Source organism: Ornithorhynchus anatinus, chromosome 13, assembly GCF_004115215.2.
Source record: "Ornithorhynchus anatinus isolate Pmale09 chromosome 13, mOrnAna1.pri.v4, whole genome shotgun sequence".
NCBI lineage: Eukaryota > Metazoa > Chordata > Mammalia > Monotremata > Ornithorhynchidae > Ornithorhynchus > Ornithorhynchus anatinus.
Genome location: NC_041740.1, coordinates 40,746,107 through 40,766,549, shown reverse-complemented (window position 1 = coordinate 40,766,549; position 20,443 = coordinate 40,746,107). Strand labels below are relative to the sequence as shown.

The 20,443-nt window shown below is 56.6% G+C and overlaps 1 protein-coding gene across 5 annotated transcripts in view; it reads right to left on the bottom strand.

Moving 5' to 3' along the window:
• The window catches only part of FSIP1 (fibrous sheath interacting protein 1), a 94,140-nt gene that overhangs the window by 53,272 nt on the left and 20,425 nt on the right, over positions 1-20,443 (bottom strand). For all 5 annotated transcript variants that reach the window (XM_039913839.1, XM_029078026.2, XM_029078028.2 and 2 more), the window contains one exon: positions 19,405-19,527. In XM_039913839.1, the coding sequence (XP_039769773.1) occupies positions 19,405-19,527 (123 nt within the window). The remainder of the gene's footprint in view (positions 1-19,404; positions 19,528-20,443) is intronic.

The following is a 20,443-nucleotide window of genomic DNA, read 5'->3' as shown; positions in this document are numbered from 1 at the left end:
AATCAAACCCGTCAACCAGCCCGGCCTGCTCAAAGGGACTTTTCCAGGGCTGATAGTGGAAGTGAGCCCTCTGGAGGCCTAGGCCGGCCGGGGGTGGGAGGCTGGCGGGGAGGGGGGCGGGCGTCCCTGCGCCCCCCCCCCCCCCACTTGACAGAGACCCCTGGGCCCCCTCGCTTAGCCGCCGGGGTCGGCCGACGTCCCCGGGCCGGCTCCACGATCCTCTGGAAACTCGGTCCTTCTGGAACGTGGACTAAACAAATCCCAGTCATGACAGTAAAAACATTTACGTTGCTCCCCAGCGGGTTCCCGGTTGGCTTCCAGAATCTCAGCAGTGTGAAATCGTCTCCCGCCTGAAAAGCCTGCGTGTTTACAGAACGGCCAGGGAGGGCCACGCATTGGTTTGCCTTTGATCGGGCGGAAGGCGGTCTCAGAGGCAGGCCGGGCGAATGTTTTTCCATCCCCCCCGCCGGTCCGTGTTTTCCAGTGAGCAAATGTGTTTTCTAGCTGAACCCCACCGCCTTCCGATGGCTCCGGCCACAATCAGGGTCAGGAGCCCTGAAGGGACGAGACGGACACCCCCTCGCCTGAACCTCTGCCCTCGACTGCCTCTCGCTAGAGCAACGGGTCCGGCAGTAAAGGGACCCGGACTAGGGGTCGATGAGGGTCTGGAGGGCAGCAGCAGCCCAGCCTAGAGGGCCGGCCAATGGGCGACGGGCATGGGGACTAGTGGCCTGGGATCTGGAGAAGGGACTGGTGCTCCGGAAGCATCCGAGGGGGTGGGCCTTGGGTGGAGAACAATGTCCAGCTGTGGCCATCCCTCCCGGGGTCAGACAAGGAAAAGCCGGGTTGAAACTTGAGGAGGAGGAAGAACAGCGTGACGATAGCTGCCGTTGTTCTTTCCCACCCAGCCGATTTTCTCTTGAAAAGCACGCTACCTGAACCTGGGGCTGGGGGGAGGTTGCCCCCACAAAAGAACCGGAGAGACCCCACTCACCCTCTCGGACCTGGGCACACCGGGGCCCTCGGGGACATGGGTCAACGCAACATCCCCTGGTCCCCAGCTGTGGTACCAGACCCCGACTGGGACCCTTCATTTCCGCCCCGGGGACCCGTGGTCGCTCAATTCAGCCATTAGGAAGGGCTGTGGCACCGGAGCTCACCCACACCGAAACCCCGGGCTTCCGCTTGGCAAACCCGGGATGCCCAGGACCTCTCTGTCCCCGCTCTGCCCCTTGGAGCCGGCTCCGGTTCCCCCGGCTGCGGGCATGGCTTGGGGGAAACTTGCTCCGGGCACGAAAGAGGTCTGGGGAGGGTCCCCATCTGGACTGACGTCAGAGGGGGCCACAAAGAGGTGGAAAGCCCCTACCTGGGGACCTGCTTCGGGGTGCGGGATGAGCGCGTGGCTCAGTGGAAGGACCTCGGGCTTGGGAGTCAGAGGCCATGGGTTCGAATCCAGGTTCTGCCACTTGGCAGTTGTGTGACTTTGGGCAAGTCACTTCACTTCTCTGGGCCTCAGTTACCTCGTCTTTAAAACGGGGGTTAAGGCTGTGAGCCTCACGTGGGACAACCTGACGACCCTGTATCTACCCCAGTGCTTAGAACAGTGCTCTGCACATAGTAAGTGCTTAACAAATACCAACATCATTATGATTATTTTTATTATTATTATTCCCTGCATGTTCCTCTCGGGGTCGGCCCAGTTGCCTCGCTCGGTCCTCACCCGGTATTACTGAAACCACCACTAGATGGCACTGCCCTGCGGGGCGGCGGGAAACCGATTATCCGAACCCCGCGCTACGCTGTCCTACGAGGCAAGGCCCACCAGGGTTCCTCTGGGACAAAAGAAAAAGGGGGGAGAAAAAGAACCATTAAAAAAAAAAAATAGGTAACGGAATGAGAGTGGGTGGGTGTGACTTCCTGAGAGCCTCGACTCCAATTCCATTCATCCATTCAAACCCAGCAGCGTCCAAACTCGGCTCAGAGCCGGCGGGGCCGGACGGCCAACTCTCCGCCAGCCTTTCCGGGCCCTGGCCCTTCTTGTCCTAGTGGGGTTTCCACGTTTCCAGATAGGAAACGGAGAACTCGGGCGGGAGCGTCGCCGAGATCTCGCTCCGGCCATCTCTCGGCTCCGTCCGGGGGCCGGCAAAGTCCGTAGTGCACAGAGAGGGCCTGCAGGACCAGGATCGGAAACATTTTCTACGGAGGCCGCAGAGGCAGTCATGCCTTAACAGCGTCGCTGTCTCCAGGGGGCTCAGAAACCCTCCCATAGGAGACGTGATGCACCCACAGTCGGCTGCATCTTCCTCACCCCATCACTTAGCCGCTATCTCCTATCCACGCCCCTTTTTCCTTCTCTCACCTGTCTCCCCGATTGGATCGTAAGCTTCTCGAGGGCAGGCATCGCATCAACTGAGTTCCCCCATCTCACAGGCCGCACGGTCCCCGGCTCGAACCATCGGGACCCGGGCCCACGGCGGTCTGGCCTGGGCATCGTCCACGCTCCTACTTGAGAGTACTAAAAGCCGCCACGAAACCTGAGCTCCCTCCGGCAGTCGGATGGGCCCATATTTAAAAATCTATTTGGCTGGATCTGGCTGTCAACGGGGCACTCTTCTCGGCAAAATGGGGGAGGGCTTGAGCCACAAGAGGCCGGCCGAGTTGGGCCCGGGGCGTCTGGGACCTGTTTCACAGCTTAAAGACCTCAGGAGGGTCTAGCAGACAAGCCCTGGAACAAAGGAGGAGGAGAAAGCAAAGGGCCGGGGCCCTGCTGGGGGCCCTGAGGCAGACCACTGGGCCTCTCTGATCCTCGAACTGGGCCTGAAAACTGGGATTCCCTACTTCCCAAAGCTTCATTGAGAAATACTTAAAAACACTCACTCCCAACGCTAAAGGTGAATAACCCGAACTCCGACATACGGTCGATGGAAGGAAAAAGTCAGCAGCCTCTGCTTTTTTTCCTCCCCAGATGAGTTTGCGGGTCCGGTAGTGGTGATGGTTTTTACCGAGCCTACCTCACCATACTGAACGTTGGGGAAAGTGCGACAGAGGTAAAGCACCCATGCCCTGCCTTCAAGGACCTTCCACTCTAATGGTGAAACATAATTTATGAAGCCCCTGGCCTTTTGAAACACTGACACCTAAAGGGGCATCTTGGAGGATTTGAAAACCAGATAAATAAAGTGGGCAAGAAAAAGGACCACTAGCTAGTAAAAGGAGACAGGAGTTGTAAAGAGCAATCAAGCAAAAACTCCTCATTCTTGGCTTCAAAGCTCTCCATCGCCTTGACCCTTCTTACCTCACCTCCCTTCTCTCTTTCTACATCCCAGCCGGCACACTCCGCTCCTCTGGTACTAAACTTCTCTCTGTGCCTTGTTCTCGCCCGTCCTGTCGTCAACCCCTGCCCCACGTCCTACCTCTGGCCCGGCATGCCCTCCCTCCTCACATCCGCCACACTAGCACACTTCCCCCTTCAAAGCTCTACTGAAAGCTCACCTCCTCCAGGAGGCCTTCCCAGACTAAGCCCCCCTCTTCCTCTGCTCCCCCTCCCCTCCCCATCGCCCCGACTCGCTCCCTTTGCTCTACCCGCCCCCCCCACAGCACTTGCACATATAGGTACATATGTATAATGATAATTCTATTTATTTTTATTAATACGATGTGTACATATCTATAATTCTATTCATTTATAACGCTGCCACTGATGCCCGTCTGATGGCTGTCCTCTAGACCGTGAGCCCACTGTGGGCAGGGATTGTCTCTACTTATTGCCAAAGTGTACTTTCCAAGCACGTAGTACGGAGTACTGAGCACAGTAAGCGCTCAATAAATAGGACTGACAATGAATGAATCAACTAAACGATAATCTCGTGCCAAGGACCGGATTCAGGACTTGGGAAAACCCGCGAACACTGGCCCGGCCCCGGCCCTATCCCACAGGGCCGGGGGGGCCCAAGAAAGGGAAGCACAGACCCTCTGCCAGGTGGAATCAAGGGTATTTATTAAGTGCTACGGTGTGCCCGGCACTGTACTAAGCGCTCGGGAGACTACAACGTAATGGAATCGGTAGACAAGTTCCCTGCCCACAACCAACTTCCAGTCTAGATTGGGAGAGAGACATTAATGTAAATAAATGATGGCTCTGTCCAGAGGTGTTGGGGGCTGTGGGAGGAGTGAATAAAAGGTGCAAATCCAAACTCAAGGGGAACACAGAGGGAGTGGGACAAGTGGAAATGAGGACTTAGTAGGGAAAGGCCCCTGGGAGGAGATGTGCTTTGAATAAGGCTCTGAAGGGGAGAGCGATGGTCTGTCCGACACAGAGAGGGAGGACGCCGCAGGACGGTCAGAAACAAGGGTTCCTCCTTCAACTCCTCGGGATCCTTTGCTCGCCTCTGCGACGAGCGGACTCGGGCATGGCCCGGGCTGCACGGTGCCAACCAGCCAGTCGGCCCCGGCCACAAGCTGGCACGGCTCTGGGGTGCAGGCGGGGGCAAGCCGGCCCACGCTCCAGCTGCCATTTCCTCACGGGGCCGGAGGGCTGACCGGAGCGGCTCCGGTCCAGTTTTTCCACCCCCGGCCCCGCCACCACCCCCTTCTCCGTGCACGACACCCGCGTGGATGTGGTTTTCGGCACCCGGCCGTGCCAGTCCCGTCACCCCTGCTAATGCCCAGCCAGAGACTCATCTCCTCTCCCACTCTGACCCCACCTCTGAAACAGCCCCGTCCTCACCCAGTTACCCCAGCCAAACCCCCCGGATGACGTCGTGCCCGAAAGGAAGGGGTGCAGCCTCCGATTCAGGGGCTCCTTACGATCCATTAAAGCGAGGACACATATAATTTCCTGCTAAAGAATGTACGGGCAGGGTAATTAGCACCTCAGAATTAAGACTGAGCGGATTAACTTAATTCCCGGAAGACTTCCTCTGGGCTGAGAGAATGATCCTTCTGTACGCCCGGCCGCTAAAGCGCTTCAGTTGACTCCTGATCGATTCCGGTCAGGCTGAACGAGAGCCCTTCGGCACCCAGGCGGCCTGCATCGAGCCAGTCTTGCACCTGGGCCTCCTGGCCCGGGGACAGGAGGCCGGAGGAGACGGCCCCCGCCTCCGACTTTGCCCTCGTCCACTGCAGCCGGAAGGGCCAGGCCCCACCGGGGCCACGCGGTTCCCAGTTGCCCTGTGTTTGGAGACAGGGCAAGTGCTGACTAAGAAACTCTCTCTCTCTCTCTCTCTCTCCCCCAGCACCCAGAGAGTGGCATATTCGTGTTATGACAAGCCGGGCATTCTAACGGCCATTCGTGGACTGCAATTATGTAACACATGTGCAGAACAATAGCGTTTCACATCGCTTAATAAATCCTGCGGCTTCCTGAGCCCCAGCCCCCCTCACCGGCTGGATTTTATGGTCTGGTAGCTCCATCTGACCTCCAGAATGGCCAAGGACACCAAACACCAAAGCGGCAGAAAAGACGACTAGAAGCAACTCACTGTGGGCCCGGGCAGAACGAGTGAAGGAGCGGGGGCCGGCCACCCGGGCCTGTGATCGCGGACCATTAGAAAGCGCTTCTTCTACCAGGGGAGGGGGCAGAAATGGCCCGCTTGCTGACGAGGCTGTGATTCTGCTAACTCTACCCTCTTTGTTTGCTTTAATGGCATTTGTTAAGCACTTAGTACAGAGTCTGGCACTTAGTAAGAGCTAGGGTAGAAACAAGCTAATCAGGTTGTCCATCATGGGGCTCATAGTCTTTATCCCCATCTTACAGACGAGGTAACTGAGGCACAGATTAGTGACTTGGCCCAGGTCACCTGGCAGACAAATGGCGGAGCAGGGATTAGAACCCAGATCCTTCTGGTTCCCATGTCTGTGCTCTATCCATTAGGCTGCTTCTCTTCATTCCAGAGGGCCTCCATTTCATCTTGTCTTTTTACCTTTCTAACAGAGACTCCAGGGAAGATATTTCCCCGGTTTGGGAAATGTTGGAAAGCGCCTACCGAGAGAGGAACGCATTTTTTTCCCCCCGGATGCTCGGCGTTGTGGACGACACTCGCCTGGAACAGTCCTGGGGCACAAAGACGCGAAGACCCGGGCCCACTTCTGGATTCTCAAGTATGCTGGTGGCCAGGCTCCCTCCGGGAGAGGCCCAGGGCGGGTCGCAGCCTGAGGCACCAAATCCCGTGGCGGTCCAAGTCCGGCTCTCTGCTGAGGCCGCGCCCGCCACCACTTCCCTCGCTCTCCCTGTCACATCTCTACTGTTGCAATCTATCTACATGATGATATGCGGAGAGATTTTCAGGTTCATCTCCCCGCATCGGAGAATGAACGCTCCTTCTGGGATGGGAAGGTGGCTCGTGCATCTGTGGTATTTTCCCAGTACGGTGCTCCGTAGCCAGTGGGAGCGTCACGTGTTCCACTATCGCTCCCGCCGGTGGCCTGTTTGGCCCTCAGTAGGATTCCCTGGGAGGGACCAGAACCTCTGTCCACCGTTGAACTGTCACCCAGCCTGCTTCTCAGAGGCCACTGGCTCCTTGGCTCTGGGCAACCCCCCAGGCCTGTCCCCTGGGGCGGCTCCGCCTGCTCGCCGGGGCGGGGGTGCCAATGGGCATTTCCAGCAGCGAAACGAACCGCCTCCCACCTCCTGCCATCTCCTCCTCCGAGGACTCAGCGTCCCCTGCCTCCTCGCCCACCATTAAGTAATATCACCTCACAGTCTGGCTCAGGGGGCGGGATGAGAACCACCATTAACGTGAACCCCCTCCCCGACCCCAGGATACCCTGGACCCCCTGCCGGGACCGCCGGGCCCCAGTAAAAGCCAACCCCGCCTGGAGCCCGAAGCTCCCAGAAGGACAGACCAGCAGACTCAAGATCTTCCCGGTCTCCTCAGGGGCAACCTTTCCAGGTGGCCAGCTCCTCTCGCACAAAGCCAGTCACACCCAGAGGCACGTCTTCCCCTGGCCTGTTCCAGAGGTGGCGGGCCCGAGGTGAGCGAGCGCTGGTCAGCTCGGGCTGCTGCCGGGTCAGAACCGAAGACAGCCAGGACCCGCGTGGCCACGGGAGGAAGCCCACTCGGTCGGAAGGAAGGCTTTTTCCTGGGCCTGCAAGGGAGGGGGAGGCCCGGCGCGGTGCTCGTGGAAAGCGGCCAGCCGCACGGACGGCTGTAAAATGAGACTGCTAATTCCCTCCCCCGCCCCGAAGACCGTGTGAGCCCCCCACCCCGTCCCGGAGGGCGGGGAGGAGTCGGGTTACAGAAGGCCGCTCAAATGGAACGCATTTTCACCGTTTTAAAGTAAAAATGGCGAATTCCGAGAACCGCAAATATTTTCCCAGTTCCCGGCCGACCCCGAGAGGTGTCATTTAGACGATTCTTTTCCGCTTCCAAGACGGCGCATATGGTTCCACTAAATGTTTGATTTCCATCTCCTGGCCACCACGTTCCCATTACATCAATCAATCAGTGGCATTTATTGGCGCTTACCGTGGGCAGAGCACTGTACTCGGCACTTGGGGAGTACAGTGCAACAGAGTTGGTGGATACAGTCCCGGCCCACAACGAGCTTAGGGCCTAGAGGATGAGCTCATGGGAAGAACTCTGATTGTGAGGGAAAGGGGTGGGATCCGACGCTTTTTGGCATCGGCTTCTAGTGTCTTTTCTCCCTCCCTTTGCAGCCGCACTGGAAAAGCCCCACTCCCGGGGGCTTTTGGGGGGGGGGGGGCGGCGCTCTGGTTTGCTCCCCATTCTCAGTCATACAAACCCAGCTGGTCTCTATCCTAGTGCTTAGCACATCACCTGCTACCTAGTGGCTGCTCAACAAATACCGCCGTGATTCTCATTTCCTTATTTTATTCTTATTTTGATGCACCCCGCGAATCACATAGGCACAACCGATCTCTCCACCCCTTGAACGCGACTCCCTCCGGCTCACCAGGCCCACTCTCCCACCTGTGTATTCTCTCCCAGCACCTAGGCGTTATCTCTCACCCCGTTATTTATCCTCGCTCCTGTCCCGCTACACCCCAGCTCACACTCTTCACTCCTCCCAAGCCAACCTATTCCCTGAGCCCGACTTTTGGCTCAACTTCTTCCAGCCTCCTATTCCCACTTTCCCTCCTGCCCGGAATCAGTCGATCAGTTTCAATCGATCAATCAAACGTTCATATTTACTGAGCACCCACTGTGTGCAGGGCACCGTACTAAGCGCTTGGGAGAGTACAACATAAAAGAGTCGGTAGACACGTTTCCTGCCCTCAGAGAGCTTACTGACTCTCCCTCTCCCTTCATATCCGACCGTCTCCAGCTCTCCCCATCTTCGACACCCTTCTGAAAGCCCATCTCCTCCACGAGGCCTTCCCCGCTGAATCTCTCATCTCCCCACCACATATACCCTCCCTCCTGCCGCCTCATCACTTCCGCATGACGAAAGCGATTGGAGTGGGAGGGAGGCGCCAGTCAGGGCGAGACGTACAGGGCTTCGACCCGGGAAAAGCATCCCTGAATTTGAACAACAATAAAGAGGGTGACACCGAGCGCCGATGGGACTCCAGGGCGGAACTCTGGCCTACGACCCTGTGGGAAGGTCCAGAGGAACCAGTAACCGCTTTGTTCGAGACCCCCAACTTGGTGGGGATGACGGGGCTGGGGGGCTTGGCTGTCCCAGGGCTCCGCCATTTTGGATGGCAGAACTCCAGAGGGGAAAGCGCTTTCGCGGCGGTCCCGGGAGCTAACGTAACCCCGGGTCGTGGGCTGTGTGTCAATGTCGGTTCCGCCCGCCAAGAGCAGGTCAGGGAGTTCGTGTTTTCCCCCCGGAGGGGAGAGACAGAGGTCAGCAGCAGATCACGTTGCAAAAAACAAGGGAAGAATTCCTTGAAAGCCTGCAGCATGGTTCACTTGGGAGCTCTTATTTTACTTGGGAATTAGGCGTGACAACCAGCCTTAAGAGGAAAAGCTAACTGCCGTAGGAAGTCGACAGACCTCCTTCCAGTTACGGGGAGAGCTCAGAGACGGCTCAGGGTAGGCGTGAGGAAAGCTCGCCACAGACCCGATATTTCCAAGGCCTGAGAGAAGACCATCTTTAATACCGTCAAGCCCCCACAGAAACCCGGAGCCGTGCCGAGGTGGGGTTAGCCAAGTTGTTCTCTTCTGGGTTGCGGGGGGTGGGAGAGTGGGGGTGTGTGGCGGACGGCAAACTCCACACGCAAAACGCAGACAAAAGGAGACCAGGTGAGGGTGAGGAAGCAGGCCGTTGGGGCTCAGCGTGACGATGGGAGGCAGAGACTTCCATCCAAGAAACCGGAAGCTGGTGGGAAGAGTGGGCAGTGCGCCCGCTCGAGGAAGGCTACGTCAGCTTGGGGGTGAGGGAATGGAGCGGGGGTGGCCAGTCAGCTGCTGGGGCAGAGCGGGAGGACGCTCAGATCCCCAGAGGACGGGGGGCCGAGTGGGGCTTGGTACCACGGTGAAAGTGGTGCAGAAGAGAAGGGGGAATGAAAAGGAGGCAGCGTGGCTCAATGAATGGAGCACGGGGCTGGGAGTCAGGGGACCCAGGTTCGAGTCTCAGTTCGGCCACCAGCCTGGTGTGTGACCTCAGGCAAGTCACTTCCACCTCTGTGGGCTTCAGTGTACTCATCTGGAAAATAGGGATTAAACACCCTGCTCTCCTTCTTTGACTAGGAGACTCGGGTGGAACTAGGACTGCGTCTGACCTGATTATCTTGTCGCTACCCCAGTGCTTAGCACAGTACCGGGTACCCGGTGGGTGCTCAGTAAATACCACCATGATTCATCTTATTTTTATCGAGGTCCTCCGGTGCGGGAATGGGAGGGAACAGTAGTGACCCTGTGAATCACGTAGGCACGATGCATCTCTCAGCTCCTTGAAAACGACTTCCTCGGGGTCACCGGGTCTCCTCTCCCACTTGTGTATTCTCGCCCAGCGCCTAAGACAGCGCTCTGCACACAGTTTGCGCTCAATTAATACTCCTCCTCCTCCTCTCCCTAGACTTCGGGGCTCTATTTTATGGCCAAAGCTACTCACGACGCCATTCCTTAAAGCACCACACGCCACCTAATTCCCGCAGAAGCTGCTTGGCTCGGTCGATCCCGAATTCCGCCATCCTGAGCTGGCCCCAAAGGAGAGGGCTGATTCCCGGGCCAGGGTTGGGAGCGTCAGTCTCCCCAGGGGCCCGAGAGCCTCAGACTGCTGCACCTTAAGCTCCGGGTGCGGCCGAGCCACCTCCTGTCCCCTAGGCAGTGGAATCTAGCGTGCTCTCCCAAGACGGTCAGTACAGTGCTCTGCACAAACTAGGTGCTCAATCAGTCCCATAGATCGACTGAATCCATTCGACGATCAGCCAAGACTGGGGAAGCAGAGTGGCAAAATGGCAAGGCGCCGATCTGGGGGGCGGAGGCCACCAGAAGCCACCAACCGGCCACGGGGCCGGGACTTCCCGGTACCTCAGTTTCCTCATTGGCAAAATGGGGATGATAATGCCTGCTTTTCCTTCCTACCTTGCAGTTACAGTGAGTTCAGATGAGAGTGCTTTGGGAATAAAAGCACCATAGGAAACCACGGTGTTGATGTGTCTACCAATTCTGTACTCTCCCAAGCGCTTGGTACAGTGCTCTGCATGTGATAAGCTCTCAATAAATACCACTGATGGGTTATTATTTGCCCGAGCTTTCTATGTGGAATCAATTTTTTTCCCAGCACCGCCTCGCACACCCTAGGTGCCCAATAAATACCATTACCACTGCTATGGCCAGTGAGTGGTACACCGCCTCCGGGCATCTGAAGGTTGGCTGGACACGGGCTTTCCACATGCATAATCCCCTCACTTGGGAGGTGGCTACCATTTATTTTCAAATCACCTTCCAAGACGCCAGGCACACGGACCATCTGGAATCCTAAGAGAGGCCCACTTCGGCTTAGAGGTTCCTGGGGAGGGGGCGATTATCATCACTCCCCCTCGGTGCCTCGCTCCGCGAGCCGGGGAGAACGACTCCGTCTGCCCAAGACGGTGAGCCGTTTCCTGCCTCGCGTTTGATCTCACCCCCATCTCGCCCCGCCCGCGGGAATCGGGGTCCGATCAACAGCCGGGAATGCTCCTGCCAGATTTCTGGGCGGGTTATGCAACCCCGGGCCGGTCTCGCCTTCATGTGGCACGCAGAGGCGTTTTGAGAATCGGAGGCGGCAGCGAGAGGGGCCCCCTCCTGGAAGCAATTACTTTCACCGAAAACCAAATGTCCTGCATGGGCCACTTGAAAGTTAAAAGGGAGCGCTTGGAACGCCAGGCCGTAAACAAGGAGCGCGTCCCGTCGGGCGGGAAGCCCGTGCCCCGGCCCAGCCTGGAAGACCGGCTCTTTGTTCAAAGCACCGCCGGCTCCTCACCCGACGATTTCTGGGGGGGAGCACGTGCTCATTTAGAAGCCTTTTGGGAACTGGGCAGTTGGAAAAATGACATTTCCCTGAAACCAGGGTGACGGGATAAGAAACTTATGTCCGTACCTGTAATTTACGTATTGATCTGTATTAGTGTTTGCCTTCCCCGCTAGACTGGAAGCTCGTTGTGAGCAGGGAACGTGTCTGTTTATATTGGACTCTCCCAAGTGCCTAGTACGATGCTTTGCGCCCGCTAAGTGTTCAATAAATGCGACTGAACGAATGAATGTAAGAAACCTTACTGGCGCGAAGCTCTACTGAGCCTCTCAGTGAGAAAGTCCAGACTCATCTGACGCCGTGTAGCATCTGTGGATTGCAACTCGCAGGCATCGCTGAAAAGCAAAGCAGTAGCGGCTTCTCCCAAGATGTTCATGGAATTTCCCGGGAGGCTTTCTGTGGGCAATCACTCGGTCTTATGAATTGAGTGCTTACTGCGTGCAGGGCACCGTACTAAGCGCTTGGGAGAGTAGTATGTAAGAGAGTCGGTAGACACACTCCCTGCCCATCATGAGCTTACAGTCTAGCGGGGAGATGGACATTAATATAAATTACGGATACGGCCATAAGAGTTTCAAAAAGGCTTTGAAGGCAGGGAGATGGATTGTCTGCCTGATATGAAGAGGGAGGGCGTTCCAGGACAGAGGCAGGACGTAGGCGAGAGGATGGCGGTGAGAGAGACAAGATTGGGGTACACCGAGAAGGCTGGCGTTAGAGGAGTAAAGTGTGCATGGGGAAATCAGGGAGTGGAGGTGTGGGGGGCAAGGCGATGGAGGGCTTTAAAGCACCATGCAGGGTCAGCCGTAGGGTTCCGGCAGGGACCCCACCGAGCTGGGAGGAAACCAGGGCCCGGTTGCCCCGATGGATCGATCGATGGTATTTACTGAGCGCTTCCTGTGTGCAGAGTGCAGGGGAGTACAGTGCAATAGAGTTGGTGGACACAGTTCCTGCCCTCAGGCAGTGCGCACCTAGGGGAAGCGCCGGAGTATCAGGGTTCGGAAACAAGTCCTGGGTGGGTGGGGTGACGACCAAAGTATTTAAGAGGTACAGACCCAAGGGCCCCCTTTGCTCAAAGGGAAAGATGACTGCCTCTTCTAAAGTGACTGTGGGCAGGTCACTTCACTTCTCTGTGCCTCAGTTACCTCATCTGTCAAATGGGGATTAACTGAGAGCCTCACGTGGGACAACCTGATTACCCTGTATCTACCCCAGCGCTCTGAACAGTGCTCTGCACAGAGTAAGCGCTTCACAAATACCAACATTATTAAAGAAAAAAGACCAGCTCTGTGAACATCAAGACACCTCCTGGCCGCTTCCCCCGTGCCACTTTTTAGTAATAATGATAATAATGATAATAATGGTATTTGTTAAGTGCTTACTGTGTGCCAAGCACCGTTCTAAGTGCTGGGGTAGATACAAGGTAAACAGGTTGTCCCACGTGGGATTTAAAGTCTTAATCCCCATTTTCCAGGTAACTGAGGCACAGAGAAGTTAAGTGACTTGCCCAAAGTCACACAGCTGACAAGTGGAGGAGCGGGATTGGAACCCATGACCTCTGACTCCCAAGCCCAGGATCTTTCCGCTAAGCCATGACAGCCCCCGAGCGAGGGTACTGAAACATTCTAACTTCACGGGACCAAAGCCAATCGGTCCCTTTTGGGGTTTTACCCAAGATGCAGCGCGGGGTCCCCCCTAGACAAAATAATCGGTTTCTTCTTGACCAAACTCTGTCTGGTACATTCTCTTCCTCGGATATTTCAACGATAACATTCCCAAGGAGAATCCCATTCTTTGGCCTCTCCTCCTCTCCCATCCCGCTGCCCCAGGTCGACGTTATCTGGGATGCGGCCGGGTCCGGGGGCGGGGGGCTGATAACCGGCCTGACGGGTTTCGGGACTCCACGGCCGCGTTCGCCCAGTGCTTTTGGCCGGAGTCCGTGGGCCATTCCGAGACCATGAAAGGCCACTGGCTCGGCTGCTGGCTCGCTGGGCGGTGAATCATCGTGGCCAGGGCTTCTGCCAGGACCGGTACAGCGGGGCCAAGGTTTATATTAGGCTCGAGGTCCCGCCGCAGCCCTGTTCTGCCACTTCTTGGTCAAGAGGGAAAAGCAGGCTTGGTGTGATGGGAGGGTCACTCCGAGGTCATCACTTGGAGCATTTTCGGGTGGCCCGGCCGGCGCCCCTGATTTTGCAAGGGTCTGGGGTGAAGTGGTGGGAGGCAAGGGAAGAGGGGATGGATGCAGCTATTAGATCACCATCCGGGCTCCTGTTGTCGCTTTCCCTGAAAGAGACCCAGGAGAGCTCCCGCCCCGCTCCGGAGAAAAACTCGCAACCTTCCCTTTTACACGGCTCTCCTTTCAGCATCCTTTCCCGATAGCACTCTTAACTTTGACCACCGGCACTTCTTACGGGATCATCTCCCCTTGAGGTGACCCTGTAAGCAGAGTGCACTTTGGCTCAGAAACACCACCCTTCTTTTCCTCTTCAACCTCTGACGGGAAGAGTATGATCAAAGCCCACCTCAATTTAGCACAGACAGGGGCGGGTAACTAGTCCGTTAGGAGTAGGTGCCTTGTAGCTGAATCGGCTATGAGACAATCGGGTATTTACAGAGGTACACACAAAACCGTTTGCTGCAAAAATCGCTTATTACTGGCACATATTTACATTGCTCTTTGATCCCATAATTGTATGGCTTTGGAAAGAACTACTATGTTTTCTTGAATTTCCTAGAGGAACCAGAGCGGGTTGAGCACCTTCACCCCTCCTTTCCCGGGTCTCCTTAAGAGCCCCCCTCAGGGAGACGCCGCTCCGGGTCTGCCAATTGGGTGTCCGGACAGTGCTCCGAGGAGAGAAGGAAACCGAGTCAAACTCGAGCCCCACGGTCCGCCCGGGGCCTCAGGGAGCCGGACCTCACCCGGTGGGCACAGTCCACCAGCCTATAGGTTGCCACGGGTGGAAATGCAGCCCCTGAGGCAGCATGGAACGGTTTAAGATGGGCGTGGGGCACCGAGCGGGACAGGAAGTCGACTGTGATTAACGGAGGGTCCGTCAGGGCGTGGAAGCGGGAGCCGTCGCACATGGAGGAGGGGAAACCTGTCCACCTTCTTTCCCCATTAGGGCCCGGGGGCTATTATACCCGGCTGGCTGGTCTCGCGGAAGACCTATCTCCAGAGGAGAATTGAGCCCCAGTCTGGCCCCCGGCAGATGGATCATCCTTTGTACACAAAATTCTTGCTCCCGGCGCTTGGCAACCAGGCCTGCGGAAGCTGCCCGTCCTGACGCAAGGGTGACGGTGCGGGCCGCCCAGCCAGGCGAGGCTCCGAGGTTTCCAGGAAACTGGAGGGGAAGGAATGTGGACAGCAGTAGCAGCAATGGCTTTGGGTGCAGGGCGAGGGAGTGGAGGTCAAAGCGGGCCCCGAAGAGGAACCCCGAGGGGCCGAGAGGCCCGGTCCCCGGAGTCTGCTGTCACCGAGGCCCGGGAGGGGATGACCCCCCGTTTGACGAGTCTTCTCATTTGGGGCCGATCCCGGGGAGGGCATCTGAACCGTTCACCGAGCCACACCGGAAGCCCTGAGGCCACAGTGGAGACCAAAGGCCCGGCGTGGCGGCAGCATCGATCGCCGGACGCCTCGGCCTGCCGCGGCTGTGGAGGTGGACGGAGAACTGCTCTCGGCCTTCTGCTCGCTCTTGATCACCGGGCTTCTGGGGCTCCCCTCAGGGACCATAACTGAGCCTTCATGCACTGTGGCCCTTCCCTGACACCAAGGCTTCCCTCTGGTTTTTGCCATCAGGAGAGGTGCTGGCCCCGAGGGGTGGCCAAGTTCATTTTTCCAGTTCTCGGGATGGATTTTTACCCCCAGCCACCCAAAGTCCGTGCTCCACCGGGTCCGACTGACCGACAGACTCCAAGAAAATCAGGTCCTGGGCAAGACGCAGCATTCCTCCCCCTTGGGGGCTGTAGCCCATTCCTGGGACTGCTGACTCTGGCTAGCGCCTTCCACAATATCTGGGACTTTAAGGGCAACGAGGAAATTCAGCTCACTGAGGGAAACTGAGGTGCACTCGGAATGTCACCGTGTAGAGAGCCCCTGTTCTTCAAGTGAATCAAAGCACACATAGCCTTTCCCCTCTGAGTGCAAAACTACAAGCCTGAGGGGAGCTCCCGGGCCCGCTCTCTGAGCCAGTGGCGGAGCAGGGTCTGAGCGACATCCCTGAACGCCACCTCCGTGGCAGAGCTGGGGCCCGGGAGTCCCGGGCCGCTCTCCCGCCTCCCGAAATGAGCTCGGTTCCAAACGGGCCATAGAGTTGGTCACGTTTAGTCTGTTCAGAACTCGGGGGGCGGGGCCTGGAAAAACATGAAGGACATCTTATGTTCATCGGGGTTAAAGCCCTTTGAAAATGAACACGAAGGGGCCCTTTAAATGGCTCAAGAGAAGCTGGCCTCTGCCGGAGCTTGGGATGCGGAGAAAACACGGGGCAGGGATTGTCTGAATTGTACATTCCAAGCGCTTATACAGTGCTCTGCGCATAGTCAGCGCTCAATAAGTACTACAGAATGAATGAATGAAACTCTCCCTTCTCCACAAGGAGCCCGTTCCGCGCCGAAATCTTCCTTCTCTGCGGCTCTTGCTGCCCTCAGAAAACCCAGCCCGTTACGGCAGGGGAGCGAGTCGCTCCATATAAGGTCTTGGGCACAAATGGTCTAGCCCCAGAAAAATGCCTGGTATGCTGCAGGGGAATGAGTGAGATGCCACCCACAGTCCCCACAGTCCTGCCCAGTCTCCCTGATCAAGCCTTAGCCCCAACCCATCAGCATCCAAAACCTCTGGACGGGGGCCTGGATCCGTTCCACAGCTCAACGCGTTGACACGGACCACCCTCCGGTCCTGGAATAGCTTCAACCAGGGGCGGCCAACTCTAACAGACCGAACATACGTATATGTATGCGTGTATGTGTGTGTGTGCAACAGACATTCTTGTCCAAACCCAGGAGAGGGGTCCAAGGAGGGCTTGGAAAATCTCCTGTCCTGGAGATCTGAACCAAAGAGTTCAGCCTTCGGTGAGGCTGAGGACTGTACCGAAGGACCCCCGCTTCCAGGGTCCAGCTGATTCCCCGATTCCCCCCTCTAGACTGAATGCTTGTTGTGGGCAGGGAATGTGTCCGTTATATTGTTATGCTGGAGTCTCCCAGGTGCTTAGTACAGTGCTCTGTACACAGTAAGTGCTCAATAAATACGATCGACTGACAACAGTGAATTCCCGAGGTTGCTTTACAACTGTGGTCTTTGTTAAGTGCTTACTCTGCCAAATTCTGTACTGAGCGCTGGGGTAGATTCAGTACAATCAAATCCAGCCCTTGTCCAACACGGGACTCACTGTCTGAGTGGGAGGGAGAGAGCACGGACTTAATACCCATTTACGGGGAGAAAATGGAGGCCCAGAGACGATAATCGACTTGACCGAGGTGGGATCGGAATTCAGGACTTCCTGAATCCTAGGCCTGGGCTCTTTTCACCGGGCCACGCTGCTTCTCCGAATTCTTTCCCTCCGGGGATCTCAAAGCACTGTCAAAGAAATCCAAGATGGTGCTGAGCAGGTTCAAGCCGTTCAGGGGCCGCCGTACGCCGGGGGGGTCTAGCGAGAGGCTAAGCCGAGATTCCCCTTCCTCCTCAGCCCTGGGTCCTGCCATTTTGCAACGGGCTGCCCCCGGACTTAATCACCAAGCCTTCGGTGCACCCGAAGCTGGGGGCCACGGCCATCAGCATGCCATTATCTGGTATTCGCCCCATCGACTGCGTCCCTTCCTGGCCCATAGAAGCCGGTATTCCCGATGGCTGCCTGGAACTGGGCTCCAGGCCTTTCAAACCAACATTCGGTGGGCAAATCCAGCTCCGCTCTTCAACGACCGGACATACCCTTCGGTGAAGGGCTCACGCCCAGTGAGCGTTGGCCGTCGTTGGCCCACAGTGGATGGAGCAGAACTCTTTGCTTCGTCCGTGCTCGTTTACAATCGTCACCAAGGCATTCTGGATGTGGTATTGCAATCCAACAAGCTAGGGGTGGTGAGAAATCCTACGCTCACCCTGGAAGATCTGGGTGTCTCGGAGTGATGAGTTAATGTTCCGTGGGCTACCGTCAGGGTGAATGGTCCGATGGGTGGGCTTGGCCAGCCTCCAACCTCTTTTTCAAAGGTTGTGGCATTCCGGTCACCTTTTGGCTCGCCAGGGTTTGAGACAGAGAGTGGCGGTCTGGGCAACCCTAACCACTTTCAGGCTATGGTGAAAAAAATCACCGTTCTGCCAGCCAGACCCTTCTTTCTGCCTTCACAGTCCCAGGCATTCGGGTTCCTTCGGCCTGCTTTCTAGCGCCCCTCAAAGGACAGAAATCTGAGAAGATGCAGCGGGGTTTTGCCTTCCCTCTTTCTGGCCACTGCCAAGATAGCAACAGAGCCAGCTGATCTCTGACCCCACTCCTCTGGCTCCCACTCTTCCTCTGGGAGCCGTCATGAGGGAAGGAGGATGAGGAGGAGGAGGAGGGAGGGGGAGGAATGAGGGAGAGAGGGAGGGGCTTGTTGGAAACTACAATGAAGCTCAGATGCCGTAGTCTCCTCCCACACCGAACAAGCCAACACATCTCCGAAGGGTTTGGTCTGAATCCCCGACTCCAGTCCGTACTTCACTCTGCTGCCCGGGGCAAGTTATAAAAAAAAGGGTCAGGCTGCATCTTCCCCACTCCTCAAGAACTTCCAGTCACCCATCCACCTCCGCATCGAAGAGAAATTCTTTACCATTGGCTTCAAAGCCCTCGAGACGCTATTCCCCTCGCTTATTATTATTACGGTATATGTTAAGTGCTTACTCTGTGCCAGGCACTGTACTAAAGGCTGGGTTGCTTACAAGCAAATTGGGTTGGACACCGTCCCTGTCCCACATGAGGCTTACAGTCTTAATCCCCATCTTACAGATGAGATAACTGAGGCACAGAGAAGTGAAGTGACTTGCCCAAGGCCACAGAGCAGAGAAGTGGTGGAGCTGGGATTGGAACCCATGACCTTCTGACTCCCAGGTCCGTGCTCTATCCATTAGGCTGTGCGGCTCCTACCTTATCTTGACGATTTCCTACCACGACCAGTCCGCACACTTCGCTCAGCTAAAGCCACCTACTCACGGTTGCTCGATCTTGTCTATTTCGTCACTGACCCCATGCCCACGCCCTCCCTCTGACCCAGAACGCCTCCCCATCCATATGTTAGATCACGACTCTCCCCACCTTCAGAGCCTTATTAAAATCACACTTCTTCCAAGAGGCCTTCCGCGATTAAGCCCTCTTTTCCTCTGCTCCCTCTCCCTTCTGCATCATCTTGGCACTTGGATCTACATCCATTAAGAGTTTGATATTTACCCCACCGTCAGACCCACAGCACTTTCTGTACGTATCCGTAACTTATTTATAGTAATATCTGTCTCCCCGACTACACTGTAAGCTCCGTGTGGGCAGGAAACGTGTCTACCAACTCTGTTATACTGTACTCTCGCACACGCTGTTATTGCTCTGCACAAAGTACTCAATAAATAAAAATGATTGGATGGATTTGGGCCGTGCAGCTTAGACATCTCCATGCCTGGGAACTGAGTGGCCTGCATCAGAAAAAACACCTCGTCTGACTGTTTACCAACCTGCAAACCTCCCCCTGCCCCACGTGCGGCCCCGGCACCCCGGAGCCAAGCCACTACGGAGGTCCGGACTCCCTGGTGCCAGTCAACCCGCAGCTGGCACTGGGACCAGCCCCGGGGGCAAGTGTCCCCTGGGGAGACCACCAATCCCGACGCCGTGGAGGTCCCAAGGCTGACCCCCGACACTTATTCGTGCGGCTGGCCCCCGATGGTTCTCAGACCCTGAACGGCCTGGTGTCCGCCCCTGGAGTTCCCCGTACAGGCCCGCGTCGTTGGGCTCCCCGAGTTACAAAAAAGAGAAGACTTACAGGGTCTCCTTTCAGGGCTCTCAGCTGCCGGTCTATCTCTCTCAGCCGATTTCGCTGGTCCCGTTCCTCTTTATTGCGTTGGAGGGCCTTGTCCCCGGGAACCACACCCGGAGTCGGGTCGCCCTGTTGAAAAGACAATGGCACCGTGACTTGTCGTAAATCACCGCCCACCACAAGCCCAAAACGAGGACGCCCATAACCCGCTCCTTTTGTCTCCCGCGGGGCTCTCTCATCCATCAACTTGCCCTCTCTTACCTTATCCTGCCTCCAGCACCTTTCCCCCCAACCACACCTCCTGAAAGGCTTCCTGCTCTCCATCTCCGGACTTGTCGACTCCACCGATGGAGACTAAGAAGGTGCCCCCTCCCCAGGTTAGTGTGAAAATCAACGGAAGGTTACCGACGTAAATATGAAAAGTGTTACGATCCAAGGACAACGGAAGCTACAAAACTCCACCGACCGCTACCTGCAAGTTGTCCGCTGCCTGCCCTGGGACACCGCCTGCCACTTCGGGATTAACGGCTTCCCAACTGGGCCTCCCAACTACAGAAAAGCCCGGAAGTCCCTGAATTCTTCTTCCAAGGACCCAGGACACCTCTCACAGTTTTACCCCATTTTTTCCTCGTCCTGTGAGGTCGAGAAGGGCTACGTGATTTCCCCTCCCCTTTTAGATGCGGAAAAACCGAGGCCCAGGAGAGATACCGCAGTTCACCCAGAGAGTCAGGGATAGGCCAAGAAGTCGGGCCGGGTCTCCTGTCCTCCCACCCCGACCCGGCTCCTTCTCTTTCTTTTTCTCTTTCTTTTTTTCTCTCTCTCTCGGATAGAGCGTGGGCCTGGGAGTAAGAAGGACCTGAGTTCTATTCCAACTCCACCACATGTCTGCTGGATGACCTTAGCCGAGTCACTTCACTTCTCTGGACCTCAGTTGCCTCATCTGTAAACCGGGGATTAAGACAGTGAGCCTTTTGTGGGCCAGGGTCTGTCTCCAAAATAATTAACCTGTATCTACCTCAGTGCTTAGTACAGCGTCTGGCTCATA